Source organism: Pundamilia nyererei, unplaced genomic scaffold, assembly GCF_000239375.1.
Source record: "Pundamilia nyererei isolate P.nyererei 1_Seehausen unplaced genomic scaffold, PunNye1.0 scaffold00019, whole genome shotgun sequence".
Classification (NCBI taxonomy): domain Eukaryota; kingdom Metazoa; phylum Chordata; class Actinopteri; order Cichliformes; family Cichlidae; genus Pundamilia; species Pundamilia nyererei.
Genome location: NW_005187420.1, coordinates 5,015,516 through 5,026,956, shown reverse-complemented (window position 1 = coordinate 5,026,956; position 11,441 = coordinate 5,015,516). Strand labels below are relative to the sequence as shown.

At 49.0% G+C, this 11,441-nt stretch overlaps 1 protein-coding gene across 1 annotated transcript in view; it reads left to right on the top strand.

The window, feature by feature from the left end:
* tshz3b (teashirt zinc finger homeobox 3b) overlaps positions 1–10,861 on the top strand; it is a 27,955-nt gene extending 17,094 nt beyond the window's left edge. The window contains exon 2 of the mRNA XM_005726427.2: positions 7,060–10,861. Within this exon, the coding sequence (XP_005726484.1) occupies positions 7,060–10,685 (3,626 nt within the window). The 3' untranslated portion in view covers positions 10,686–10,861. The remainder of the gene's footprint in view (positions 1–7,059) is intronic.
* Positions 10,862–11,441: the final 580 nt, after the last annotated feature.

The following is an 11,441-nucleotide window of genomic DNA, read 5'->3' as shown; positions in this document are numbered from 1 at the left end:
ACACACACACACACACACACACACACACACACACACACATTGCTTGGCTCTCTGTTTTTCATTAATATCAAGTGATTGAGCGTAACATTAGCAGATAAAGCGCAGACTAAGATGACACGTAAGCCGCGGACGGAGGAATTAAAGTCTAATATAATCAGTCGGCCTGCGTGAGGAAAAGCCATCAGTCGTCACACGGCTGACATTTTGATTTCCGACGTTTCTGCAGAGCGAGCGCGTTGGATGGAGACGGATTTCTCTTTTAAGTAAAGAGATGCATACGTGATTGTTCAAAGGGTTTTCTCGCACGGCTTTAAAGTCACACACATACGTGCAGAGTATCGATCTCTCAGGTGTTTGCGTGTCCGTCTCGCTGGTTATTTTCAGAGCACGTCACTTTTTATTAGCTTAATAAATCCCATTTGTTGTCAATCAAGCAGCAGAGAATAATTGGATATGGTTGAAGCCTTGCGTGATGGATTATAAATCATTCAAGATTAAATTAAAAGATAATGCACAAACTTAATGGTTTGTGTTTTGCAGTCTAAATTGCCTCGGAGCAGAGCTGTTTTCCAGTTTTATTGCGCACCGTTTTTCTTTTCTCCCAAACTCGGCACATTTTACACCTTTTATTGCCTCCGTGGAACTTCTTTCAGCCTCTTTACATCCACGTTTGCCGCGCAGATTCATTCTAAGGACTTCTTTTGTTTCATGCCCACATTCAGGAAGATGTCATTCTGTGTGTTTACATCCAGGCTGTAAGTCGAGCTCTACTGAGCACCAGAGAAAGGCATTATTTCTGCGAGGCGAGGAGGACTAAAGAAGAGCGGCGGACGCGGAGAACAAGCTCCGCCGTGGGTGCGATCCCACGCCCGCTGAATTTAAGTGTGTCCGTTTGCATTGGAACAGAGCGGGCGTTATCATAATCGCCTCCTGCCTACTTGACAGAACCTTAAAGTGATCCTGTCATTTTGTTTACACCCAGGCCTCGCTGTGATTTACTCGGCAACACACACACACGTGCACGCACGCTCCCCCGGCGAGCCGGGTCGAGTGGACTGGATGACATCTTTTGATCAGAGCTGTCCAAAGAGATCAGAGCAGACTGGCAGGTAATAGATACCAAGCAACTTCCCACAATCGCTGTGTGTGTGTGCACGTTTCTACTCTCGGAGTGCAAAAGCTCTGAGATCACCGCTGAACCGAGAGCACGTTAGCTACACAGCTTTATCAGCTGTGCTGTCGTCATGGCAATAGTCAGCTGTGAAACCTCCCAAGCTGACGTCCACTCAGGTGAACGCTGTCGCCAATGCTGCTCCAGACTGCTAGCAGCTATGAGGCCACACGCCTCATAGCTAAAGGAACTACAGCACCCTGAGTGCACGTGCAGAAGGACTATCCCACCAATTTGTCTGTGCATTTCAAATCACTATAATTAAGCGTTATTGATCGTGGATTCAATTAACTTCATTAACGTGGCTGCTCTGCTGACTGCGGAGGGACAGACGTGAGGCAGGGAGAGGACGTGATCATCATGAAGCAGCGCTCCCCGAGCCGTGTCTCGTTACCGTGTCGTTAGGTGGTATTGTTCACTGAGAGACAACACTCCATGTCAGGAGGCTAGAGGGGGCTAAACGTGCGGCTGGATCAGTTTTAGGCATTAAAGCCGCTTGACGTGCTTCAGGAAAAGATGGTTAAAGTTCCACCCTCACCACATTAACCTCCTAAGACCCGAACTCTTCCACGGCAGCATTTTTAATTTCTCTTTGATATTTTGGCTAATTGGGGCCCGATGAATGTAAAAACAAAGAATTACCAGATTTTTTTTTACCTTATTTTTGTTTTTAAGAAAAATGAGAGCCACATATGAGGATATTTGTTTAAAATTTTGATAGAACAGCAGCAGTATAATGTCCTCGTAAGTGGATATCAGGCCCTTGTAGAGCACAATTTAGTATTTTGGTCTAAATAACCAAAAATGTGATGTCCACATATGTGGACGCCAGGTCCTAGGAGGTTAATGCTTTGTGTTGAGACAAGGAGCCAGGAACGAAAAAGAAAAGGCCTTTGGTGTCGGTGCACAGAGACAGTTGTGCTCCCGTCGCTGTGAAAGGGACGAGCTGGAGGAGCGTTTCCTGTCTGCAGCGTGTTTACAGACTGATTAGGGCGGCGACGTCCACCCGTTTTTCATCGAGCGCCACACACACCCCGCTTTGATCCTGAGGACGGGGTAAACTCCTCTTTCTGTCATGATGGAGTTCAACTACACACACAAAGAAATGTGTCCGAATGACAGAAGAAGACTTTTCTGTCCTTTAATTGTTGATCTGTTACTTAGTCACTGTGGTGTAGACCATGGGGCGTCTTTATCAGCCAGAAAAGCTGAAAAAACGTATTAAATGCATTTAAAAGTCCAAAAATGTATGTCATCCTACTCATTTTCCAAACCTGCTTGGTGGACCGGATTAGTCTTGGCTGGGCCAATTTTGGCCCTCTGGCCTTAAGTTTCACCCCTGCTTTAGAGGAAATACTTCCACCCAGCCCACTGTTTTTGTCTGACCCTGCTGAGCGGTTTCAGTTTATGAAGAGACACGAACAACCATTCGACTGAAGTTTGGGAGTAAAACCCAAAGAAGAGGACGAAATGATTCATTGCACCCAAACTCCGAACGTTTGGTCCACGGGCACACGGACATGGCCCTGTGGATGGGATGTGGGGAAGCAAACTCTTTGTGTGCAGCAGATTCAGCACTTTAAAATCGAGCCGTCGCACAATCGAGGATCAGATCATAACTTTACCACGCTTTGCTTTGTGAGCCGTAGTTCCCATCGAAGCATTTTGGAGTTCAGTTCTGGAGTCCTGTGGAAACCTGAAAAACTGGAAAAAAATTTGTATTTTTTCTCCTCTCAGATCAAACCAGCTTCTCCACCCTGCTGATCCTTCATCTGCAGCTTGCTCTACTAATTAAAAGAGCACCTGCATACCTGGTGTGTTTGACCCTGCCTCCTCGTACTGCAGCGTGGTATAAGTGTGTACGCGTGCGTACTGATCTCAGTATCCTGGGTCACAATCGAGCCCGAGCCAGCAGCGTTGGGGATCATCTCAGCGTGTGTGTCCTCATTTTTTACTTCACTCCTCCCCCCTCATCCTCCCTCCTCCTCCCTCCTCTCTGGTGTACATGGCTAATGCACCTGCAGTAAAATCAGAGCTGCAGGATTTTTGACCCCTCACACATGCCGTACACACGATGAAAATATTACAGTGTGATGTCACAGAGAAGCAGACTGTAAAAGTCTTTCTCAGTATACATGAGGAAGTTTTCAGATGCTGCATTTAAACTTTGGTCTTCTTAAGAAAGGTGAAGGTCTTTGTGAAGGTGAAGGCCTGAAGGACTTTGGATAGTACAAATCTGAATCGACGTCATGTCTTTAAACATCTCCTGCTGAGAAATTTAGAGAAGTTCATAATTCACTTCCTGCCACTGAGATGATGTATCATCTTAGAGCTGCTCGCCTGTCTCCAGCCTTTTCATCAGAGCACAGACTCAGCTAACTCATCAGAGGTGCTGCACGAGAACATCTGGACCTCCTGCAGGCTGCGTGTTAGGATAAAACTCGGGCTGACAGACTGAGGGACTGCTCAGAGACTCCAGGAGAATCCAGGAGGAACCGTTGGAAGAACCACAAACATTAGCAACACAAAGCTTTTAAACGAGGAAGAACCACTGATCTTCAAATCTCATTGCCTTTGTTGCAGTTCTGCTCTTTGTTCCACACTTTCACCACTAAAACGTGGTTTCCAATAAAAGCTGTGTACTTTACAGAGACGTGGATTCTCTCAGAGGCGGCTCGCCGTAATGCGGTTTCACGTGCTCACGTTTGGCCTCGATGAGCGCTCTGGGCTGCTGTGGCTCTGCACGGTTCTCTTACACAGCTGTCGTTTGGGCTGATTCACAGCAGATGGTGAGTGCTCGTATGCACGGGTGGCGGCTCGAGACAGACGGAGGGAGAGCCAAGGAGGCTGAGAGACGAAACGCATTCAGATACACAGCTGCTTTATTGCAACAAAGGGCGCCGTTACCGCACGTAGTGTCGGTGAGAGGTCAGATGACCGTACGGGTTTAAAGCACTCGCCGTGACGCGTTTAAAGCTTTTCAGGAGGACCCTGAAAACAAACTCCAGAGATCGCCTCGAGGCACAGAGCTGTTACACTGCAGTGCATACAGTACATACAGGAAGTGTGTGTGTGCGCGTGATGGCTCGGGGATATCTGTGTCTCTCTACATCTGTTTATCCCACGGCAGTGTCGTATCATCGCCGACGGCAAACAGGAGCCTGACAATGACAAAGACTCCTCTCCGTTTCACTGCTGATGCAGTACACACACGTACATTACAGACACACACATACACACACACGATGCCAGCAGGTCGTGCAGGTATTCCAGGCAGGAAGTTTTGTTTGTGTCACTTTGCTCCGGTTTCAGTGGTTTTTTTCCTGCTCAACAAAAACCTGTTAAAACCATCTGAGCTATGGCAAGATTCGGTTAAAGCACGACCGACCTCTCAGCGTCATTCCCCCACTGTGTCCAGTCTTTGCCGAACAGACAGCATGGGGACGTAACCTTATTGGCTAGAATAATCAGCTCAGAGACAGTGGGACCAGACCTCTGACGGTGTCTGCGGCAGCTCGTTTCTTTGGCCACATTCACGCTGCAGGTCTTAATGCTCCATTCCGATTTTTTCATCAAATCCGATTTTTTTGTCTGCTCGTTCACACTACAAACAAAATGCGACAGCCAACGCGCTCTAGTGTGAACCCTCAAAGTGGCCGCATGCGCAAAAGAAGACGTCACACACAACGCGCTCTGTTTACACCCAGAGCTAACAGTATGTTCGACTGATGGCCTTAATATAAAGACTTCGGACTTTACGTTTCCCAACTTTGCTTTAAGTTATAAAGTTATTGTGTTATCTACATTTGTCCTAATAATGATCCTTACTGCTGTTTTAGAGGAGCGGTGCTTCAGAGGATAGCTGCAGATTTCTGTCAGAATCTGCAGATTATACAGTACAAATAAAATGTTCACGTTTCTCCAACGTTGTCTTCCCAACAGTTGTACTGGATGGAAGCGTTCGTGATGTCTTCTCCGGCGCTGATAATTGGCGTCTGTATTGTGTCAGTGACATAAAAGACGGATTTAATGCGACATGACCGTTCACACAGCAGTCCCTTTCTAAAACATCATATATGTATCGGATTCAGGACCACATACGAAAGTGACCCAGATCGGATTTAAAAATATCGGATTTGTGCCGTTCACACTGTCACACCATGATCGGATAGATGGGTCGCAGAGGGTCAAAAAAGTCGCTTTCGCCTGCAGTGTGAACATAGCCTTTGTGTCTGTGAAAGCGGTGGATTGTGGTTACAGATGCATTTCCTGTGCTTACACGCCAGGTCAGATGGGCGAGTGACAGCCCGTTACACACACACACACACCCTCTCCTTCTGTATCTGTTGCATGTGCGCGTGCGAGCACGCTCAGCTCGACGTGCACAGCGCGAGCGTTGCTCATCTGCTTCCCCTCTGATGGACTTATTAACCAAAGAAAACATTGGTAGTTGCACGGAGAGGCGACAGTGTGATTTGTCTTGATGCATCTCTTCTCTGTGTGATTTCCACTGTATTCTTCTTAAACTGGAGGGATTTGAATATAAATGGAGATCCTCGAGCCGTCTCCCTGCAGCTAAACTGTAAATAATAACTCTAAACTTTTTTCTAATCTTCTGTAATTGAAGCAAATGGGTTTTGCGGGGAGAGATTTGTCGCAGGGAAACGTACATACATTTTTTTTATTTACGAGGAGGCGAGGGCTGAGCGGTGTAATGAGTGAACATGCATGCTTAATTTAAATGGCGAGTGTGTCTGTTAGGGAATGCATTAGAGTCTGCAGAAGAAGCGTAAGACATATTAATTGACAGACAGGAACCGCTGTCTCCGAGGTTGATACAAGTAATTTATTACTTCAGAAACGAATGCCACCGCCAGAATGTGCTTCATTAATTTCAAATTTAGTTTTAATTTCAAGCTGTTGCCCCTTGAGAAGAATAAGGTGGCAAGTTGTGTTTGAAGAGACATTTTTCGCCTCTCCCTCACTTCATCTTTCTCTTCCCATCCTCAGTCTCTCTCTTCGCCTGTCTCCCGCTGATTTTGTGCAGAACAAAGACCTGAGGGAGGAGGGGCGGGGTGCTGACTCGGTTCCAATGAGAAAACAATGTCAGTGCGAGCACGAGTCCCGTTTATGGGAGTAAATCCTTCATCTGTGAACGATTGCACAAAGTGTGAAGCCCGTGCCGTCGGCTCATGCTGCCTCTCAACAGGTTCAGAAGATGTCCTGAAGATCGAGGCTGTTTCACTCACAGATACGCTGCATTTATTTGTTTGCTGCTTCAGAGAAAGCAGTCAGGCCATGTACACGATGCAAACATTTCATTTATCCTTATTCAAAGCAACACGCGCCCGTCATGATGCATGTGCCCCTCACACACACTAAAGCAGGGGTGTCAAACTCCAGTCCTCGAGGGCCGCTGTCCTGCAACGTTTCCATGCATCCCTGCTGCAACACACCTGAATAAAACTGACTGCATGCTGGTGTGGCAACCCCCAACCTGCTCATTTAAATAAATGTGTTTGGAAAAATGTACTTCTAAAAGTACTTTTACTGCACCATGTTCATTCACTCGTGAGCTGCTGTAACATGAATCAAGTGGCTGAACTGCCACCTCAGCATGCAGTCAAGTTCGTTAGAGTCTTGCTAATGACGTACTAATTTTATTCAGGTGTGCTGCAGCAGTGATACATGGAAAAGATTCAGGACAGCGGCCGCCGAGGACTGGAGTTTGATCCTTTAGCTGTTCTGGGAAATATTAGCAACATGTTTCAAAAATCACATTAGTCAGAAGAGTTTTCATCATGATGAATCAACTCTGAGACTAATACAATCCTCCTCCTGTGGTAGGTCTAACCGATCTCTCTCTGTCTTTGTTCTTCATTTCGCAGCATACGTCCCTGAAGATGAGAAGGAAGCGGCTATGTTGGATGAAGACCTGGATGGAGACGACTCGGCCCAGGACGGGGAAGAGCCCGCTGCCAAACTCCTGTGTCCAGACAAGGACTTCCTCTTCAAGGACCGGCCGGGCTTCCGTGACTCCCCCAACGCCACTGACTTCTCTGGTCAGGAGCTGGACAGCGAGTCCCATCTGAGCGAAACCAGTGACAGAATGTCTGACTTTGATAGCTCCTCACTTAAAAATGAGGACGAGATCCTCCATTCTAAAGATCCCTCCAATGCCCTGTCGCCGTCCTCCTCCTCTACCATGATGGCCGCCGCCAACGCTGCCGCCACTGTCGCTGGCGAAGAGGCCATATTAGCAGCAACAGGCTCTGTTGCTGACAGCCTGGAGAAGATGAAGGCCATTTACACCTCTTTTCTGACCAATTCCTATTGGTCCACCCTAAACCTGAACCTGAGCCAGCCCCCAGCGGAGAAGCCCCCCCGCAGCCACAGCAGCAGCAGCAGCAGCAGCAGTAGCAGCAGCTGTGGGAGCGGAGGCTACGACTGGCACCAGACAGCCATGGCTAAAACCCTCCAGCAGGTCTCCCAGAACCACCACAACAGGATGGCGCTGGTCCAACATCCTACAGTGGCCGTGAGCACCCCATCAACAGAACCCAACCTCTTCAGTACCGTCCAGCTCTACCGGCAGAGCTCCAAGCTCTATGGCTCCATATTCACTGGTGCCAGCAAATTCCGCTGTAAGGACTGCAGCGCAGCATACGACACGCTGGTGGAGCTCACGGTGCACATGAATGAGACGGGCCACTACCGTGATGATAACCACGAGACGGATGGCGAGGGAGCTAAACGGTGGTCCAAACCTAGGAAACGATCTTTGCTGGAGATGGAAGGGAAGGAGGACGCGCAGAAGGTTCTGAAGTGCATGTACTGTGGACACTCTTTTGAATCCCTTCAGGACCTGAGTGTCCACATGATTAAGACGAAACACTACCAGAAAGTGCCTCTGAAAGAGCCTGTCACACCTGTGACAGCTAAAATTATCTCTTCTGCTCGAAAGAGAGCCCCTCTTGACCTGGACATCCCCAGCTCGCCAGACTCTAATGGAGGCGCCACACCAAAGCCCACCTCCCTCAGTGACTCTGGCGATATACTCCAAAAGGTCACCAACCCTTACATCACGCCCAACAACCGCTATGGACACCAAAATGGTGCCAGCTATGCCTGGCAGTTCGAATCCAGGAAGTCACAGATCCTCAAATGCATGGAGTGCGGCAGCTCTCACGACACGCTGCAGGAGCTCACAGCTCACATGATGGTGACAGGACATTTCATCAAAGTCACCAACTCTGCGATTAAGAAAGGCAAACCGATCATAGAGGCATCCGCCCAGGCACCGAGGTCAAACTCAGCAGCTGAAGAGAAGGTGCAGTCGGTCCCCCTGGCTGCTACCACCTTCTCCCCTCCACCTGCCCCGGTGCCTCCTCCGACCAGCATCTCCCCCACTCCTATGGTTGTGGAGATAAAGAAGGAGGCGAAGGAGGAGGAGTGCACTGCAGAGTCCATTCTGAATAATGTTAACAATGTGAGCAAGGAGAAGAAGGCCATAGGTGAGGAGGAGGTTGAGGAAAAGTTTGATATCACTTCAAAGTATAGCTATCTGACTGAGGAGGATCTGGAGGAAAGTCCAAAGGGGGGTCTTGATATCCTCAAGTCCTTGGAGAACACAGTGACCTCAGCCATCAACAAAGCCCAGAATGGAGCTCCCAGCTGGGGAGGATATCCCAGCATCCACGCTGCCTACCAGCTACCAAACATCATGAAGCTTTCACTAGGTACCTCTGGAAAGAGCTCCCCACTGAAATATATGTTCCCCGGAGGGGAGATCCTCTCCCCCACTGCCAAGAACCAGCCGCTGATCTCGCCTCCTAGCTGCCAGACCTCTCCACTACCTAAAAACAACTTCCATGCTATGGAGGAACTCGTCAAGAAAGTGACAGAGAAGGTGGCCAAGGTGGAGGAGAAAATGAGGGAGCCGGCTGCTGTTGTGAGGGGCTCTCCTCTGAGGCGCACCACCCCTTCACCGTGCAACAGCGAGGCAGAGGAGTCAGCCCGAGGAGAGTCCCCCAAAGAAAGCCAACCAGGAGGCAGTAAGACCCCTGAGAATGCAAGTGCAGAAGAAGAAAATGGACCCAACCACAGAAATGCAAACGGGGATGTCTCTACAAAGGAGACGGCAGAGAATGGTGTAGAGTCTGCTGCCGTGACCTCACCCCCACCCACCTCTGCGTGTGGCAGCACAGCCATCATCACTGATCACCCGCCTCCAGAACAGCCGTTTGTGAACCCTCTGAGTGCGCTGCAGTCCGTCATGAACGTGCACCTGGGGAAGGCCGCCAAGCCGGCCCTGCCCTCCTTGGACCCAATGAGCATGCTGTTCAAGATGAGCAACAGCTTGGCTGAGAAAGCAGCAGTGGCCGCTTCTACACCACCAGCACAGACCAAAAAGACCGGTAGCGAGCACCTCGAGCGATATTTCTACCAGCAGCATCTGAACAACGACCAACCCATAGACCTTACCAAAGGAAAAAATGCAGACAAAAGCAGCAACTCTTTGGGGTCGACATCTCTCTCCTCCCCCACTTCCACCCCATCCTCGGTGTCTCCTTCCTCCACCATCAGCATGACCAAAGCCTCAGCTGCAGTAGCTTCCTTCATGTCCACGTCACCTCTGAGAGAAAACGCCCTCTCAGATATCTCAGACATGTTGAGGAACCTGACAGAAAGCCAGGCTGTGTCCAAGTCCTCCACGCCCACCAGCCAGTCCGAGCGCTCTGACATCGACGGCGTCACGCAGGAAGAGACCGAAGATGTTTCGCCTGCCCAGAAGCGTAAAGGCCGCCAGTCCAACTGGAACCCTCAGCACCTCCTCATCCTACAGGCCCAGTTTGCTTCCAGTCTCAGACAAACAAATGACGGCAAGTACATGATGTCGGACCTGAGCCCACAGGAAAGAATGCATATCTCCCGCTTTACGGGTCTCTCCATGACAACCATATCCCATTGGCTGGCAAATGTCAAGTACCAGCTGAGGAGAACCGGTGGCACAAAGTTCTTGAAGAACCTGGATTCTGGTCACCCTGTGTTTTTCTGCAGTGACTGCGCCTCTCAGATTCGCTCGCCGTCCACCTACGTCAGCCACCTGGAATCCCACCTGGGCTTTCGCCTGCGAGACCTGGCGAAGCTTTCTGGGGAGCAGCTGCTCAGCCAGATCTCCCAGCAACACCACCACCAACGCCATACCAAAGGACTGTCTGAGAAACTGTTCTCCAACCTCCACCCGTCCAGCCACCCTTTGCCATCCTCACTCCCCACATCCATCCCGTCCTCCTTACCCATCTCCCTGTCCTCATCCTTAACCACATCTCTGCCCTCCTCCGAATCGCCGTTGCCCTCTCCCGAGGACGACGACAGCGGCGCCCTTTATCAGTGCAAACTGTGTAATCGGACATTTGCGAGCAAGCACGCGGTCAAGCTTCACCTGAGTAAGACTCATGGGAAGTCGCCAGAGGATCACCTCATGTATGTGTGCGAGCTGGACAAACAGTAGCACCGGCTTGCTCGCCGTCTCTGACAGATGAGAAACGATGACGAAGGACGCCTTAAGCGTTAGGACTGCACAAAGATGCCATGCAACTACTGCTCTGAGTTTCGGCACATGGTTTTACATTTTGTGTTGTAGAAGTTTTTTAATTTTATTATGTATGATGTAGACTGACTTTTCACGCAGACGTTCATTTTTTTTAAGGGCGGGGATTGGGTGGGGGCTGATGGGGCAGTATATGAAGTAAAAAAAAAGAGCTCTAAAACAAAGTGTTTGTATTTTGAGATTTGTGTAAATGGATTTCTGTTGTTTTTATATTTTGGCATCACTGAGGTGTGATAAGCTGCATGCATAAAAAAACAAAGTTTAGTTGAACCTTCTGGAGCTAAACCTGGTGCCCTTTTCATGGTTTGTTTTCTCTTTTCACTCCTGACTGCTCTGTCTTCTGTTTCATTGTTTTTGGTGCTGAGGCAGCATTTAAAATTTAACCCTCTGAGTACGTCAAAGCATTTCTGCACCGGACATCCAAACACTGTCAACTTGAGATTAGAGATTGGAAATTTATCGAGGCCCTCGTGAAAATTAGACACGCGTCACGTCCCAAGCAGAGAAAATGTTGAGTCAAGCAGATCCTCCGCCCAATGCGGGATCCTCGTCTCACAGGATGTGACACAAATATCGCAGCTTTGTGAATAAAAGGAAAAAAAAAAAGATTTACTTTCATTGATCAGGGGCCGCTATTAATTCAGGTCTGTGTAAAAT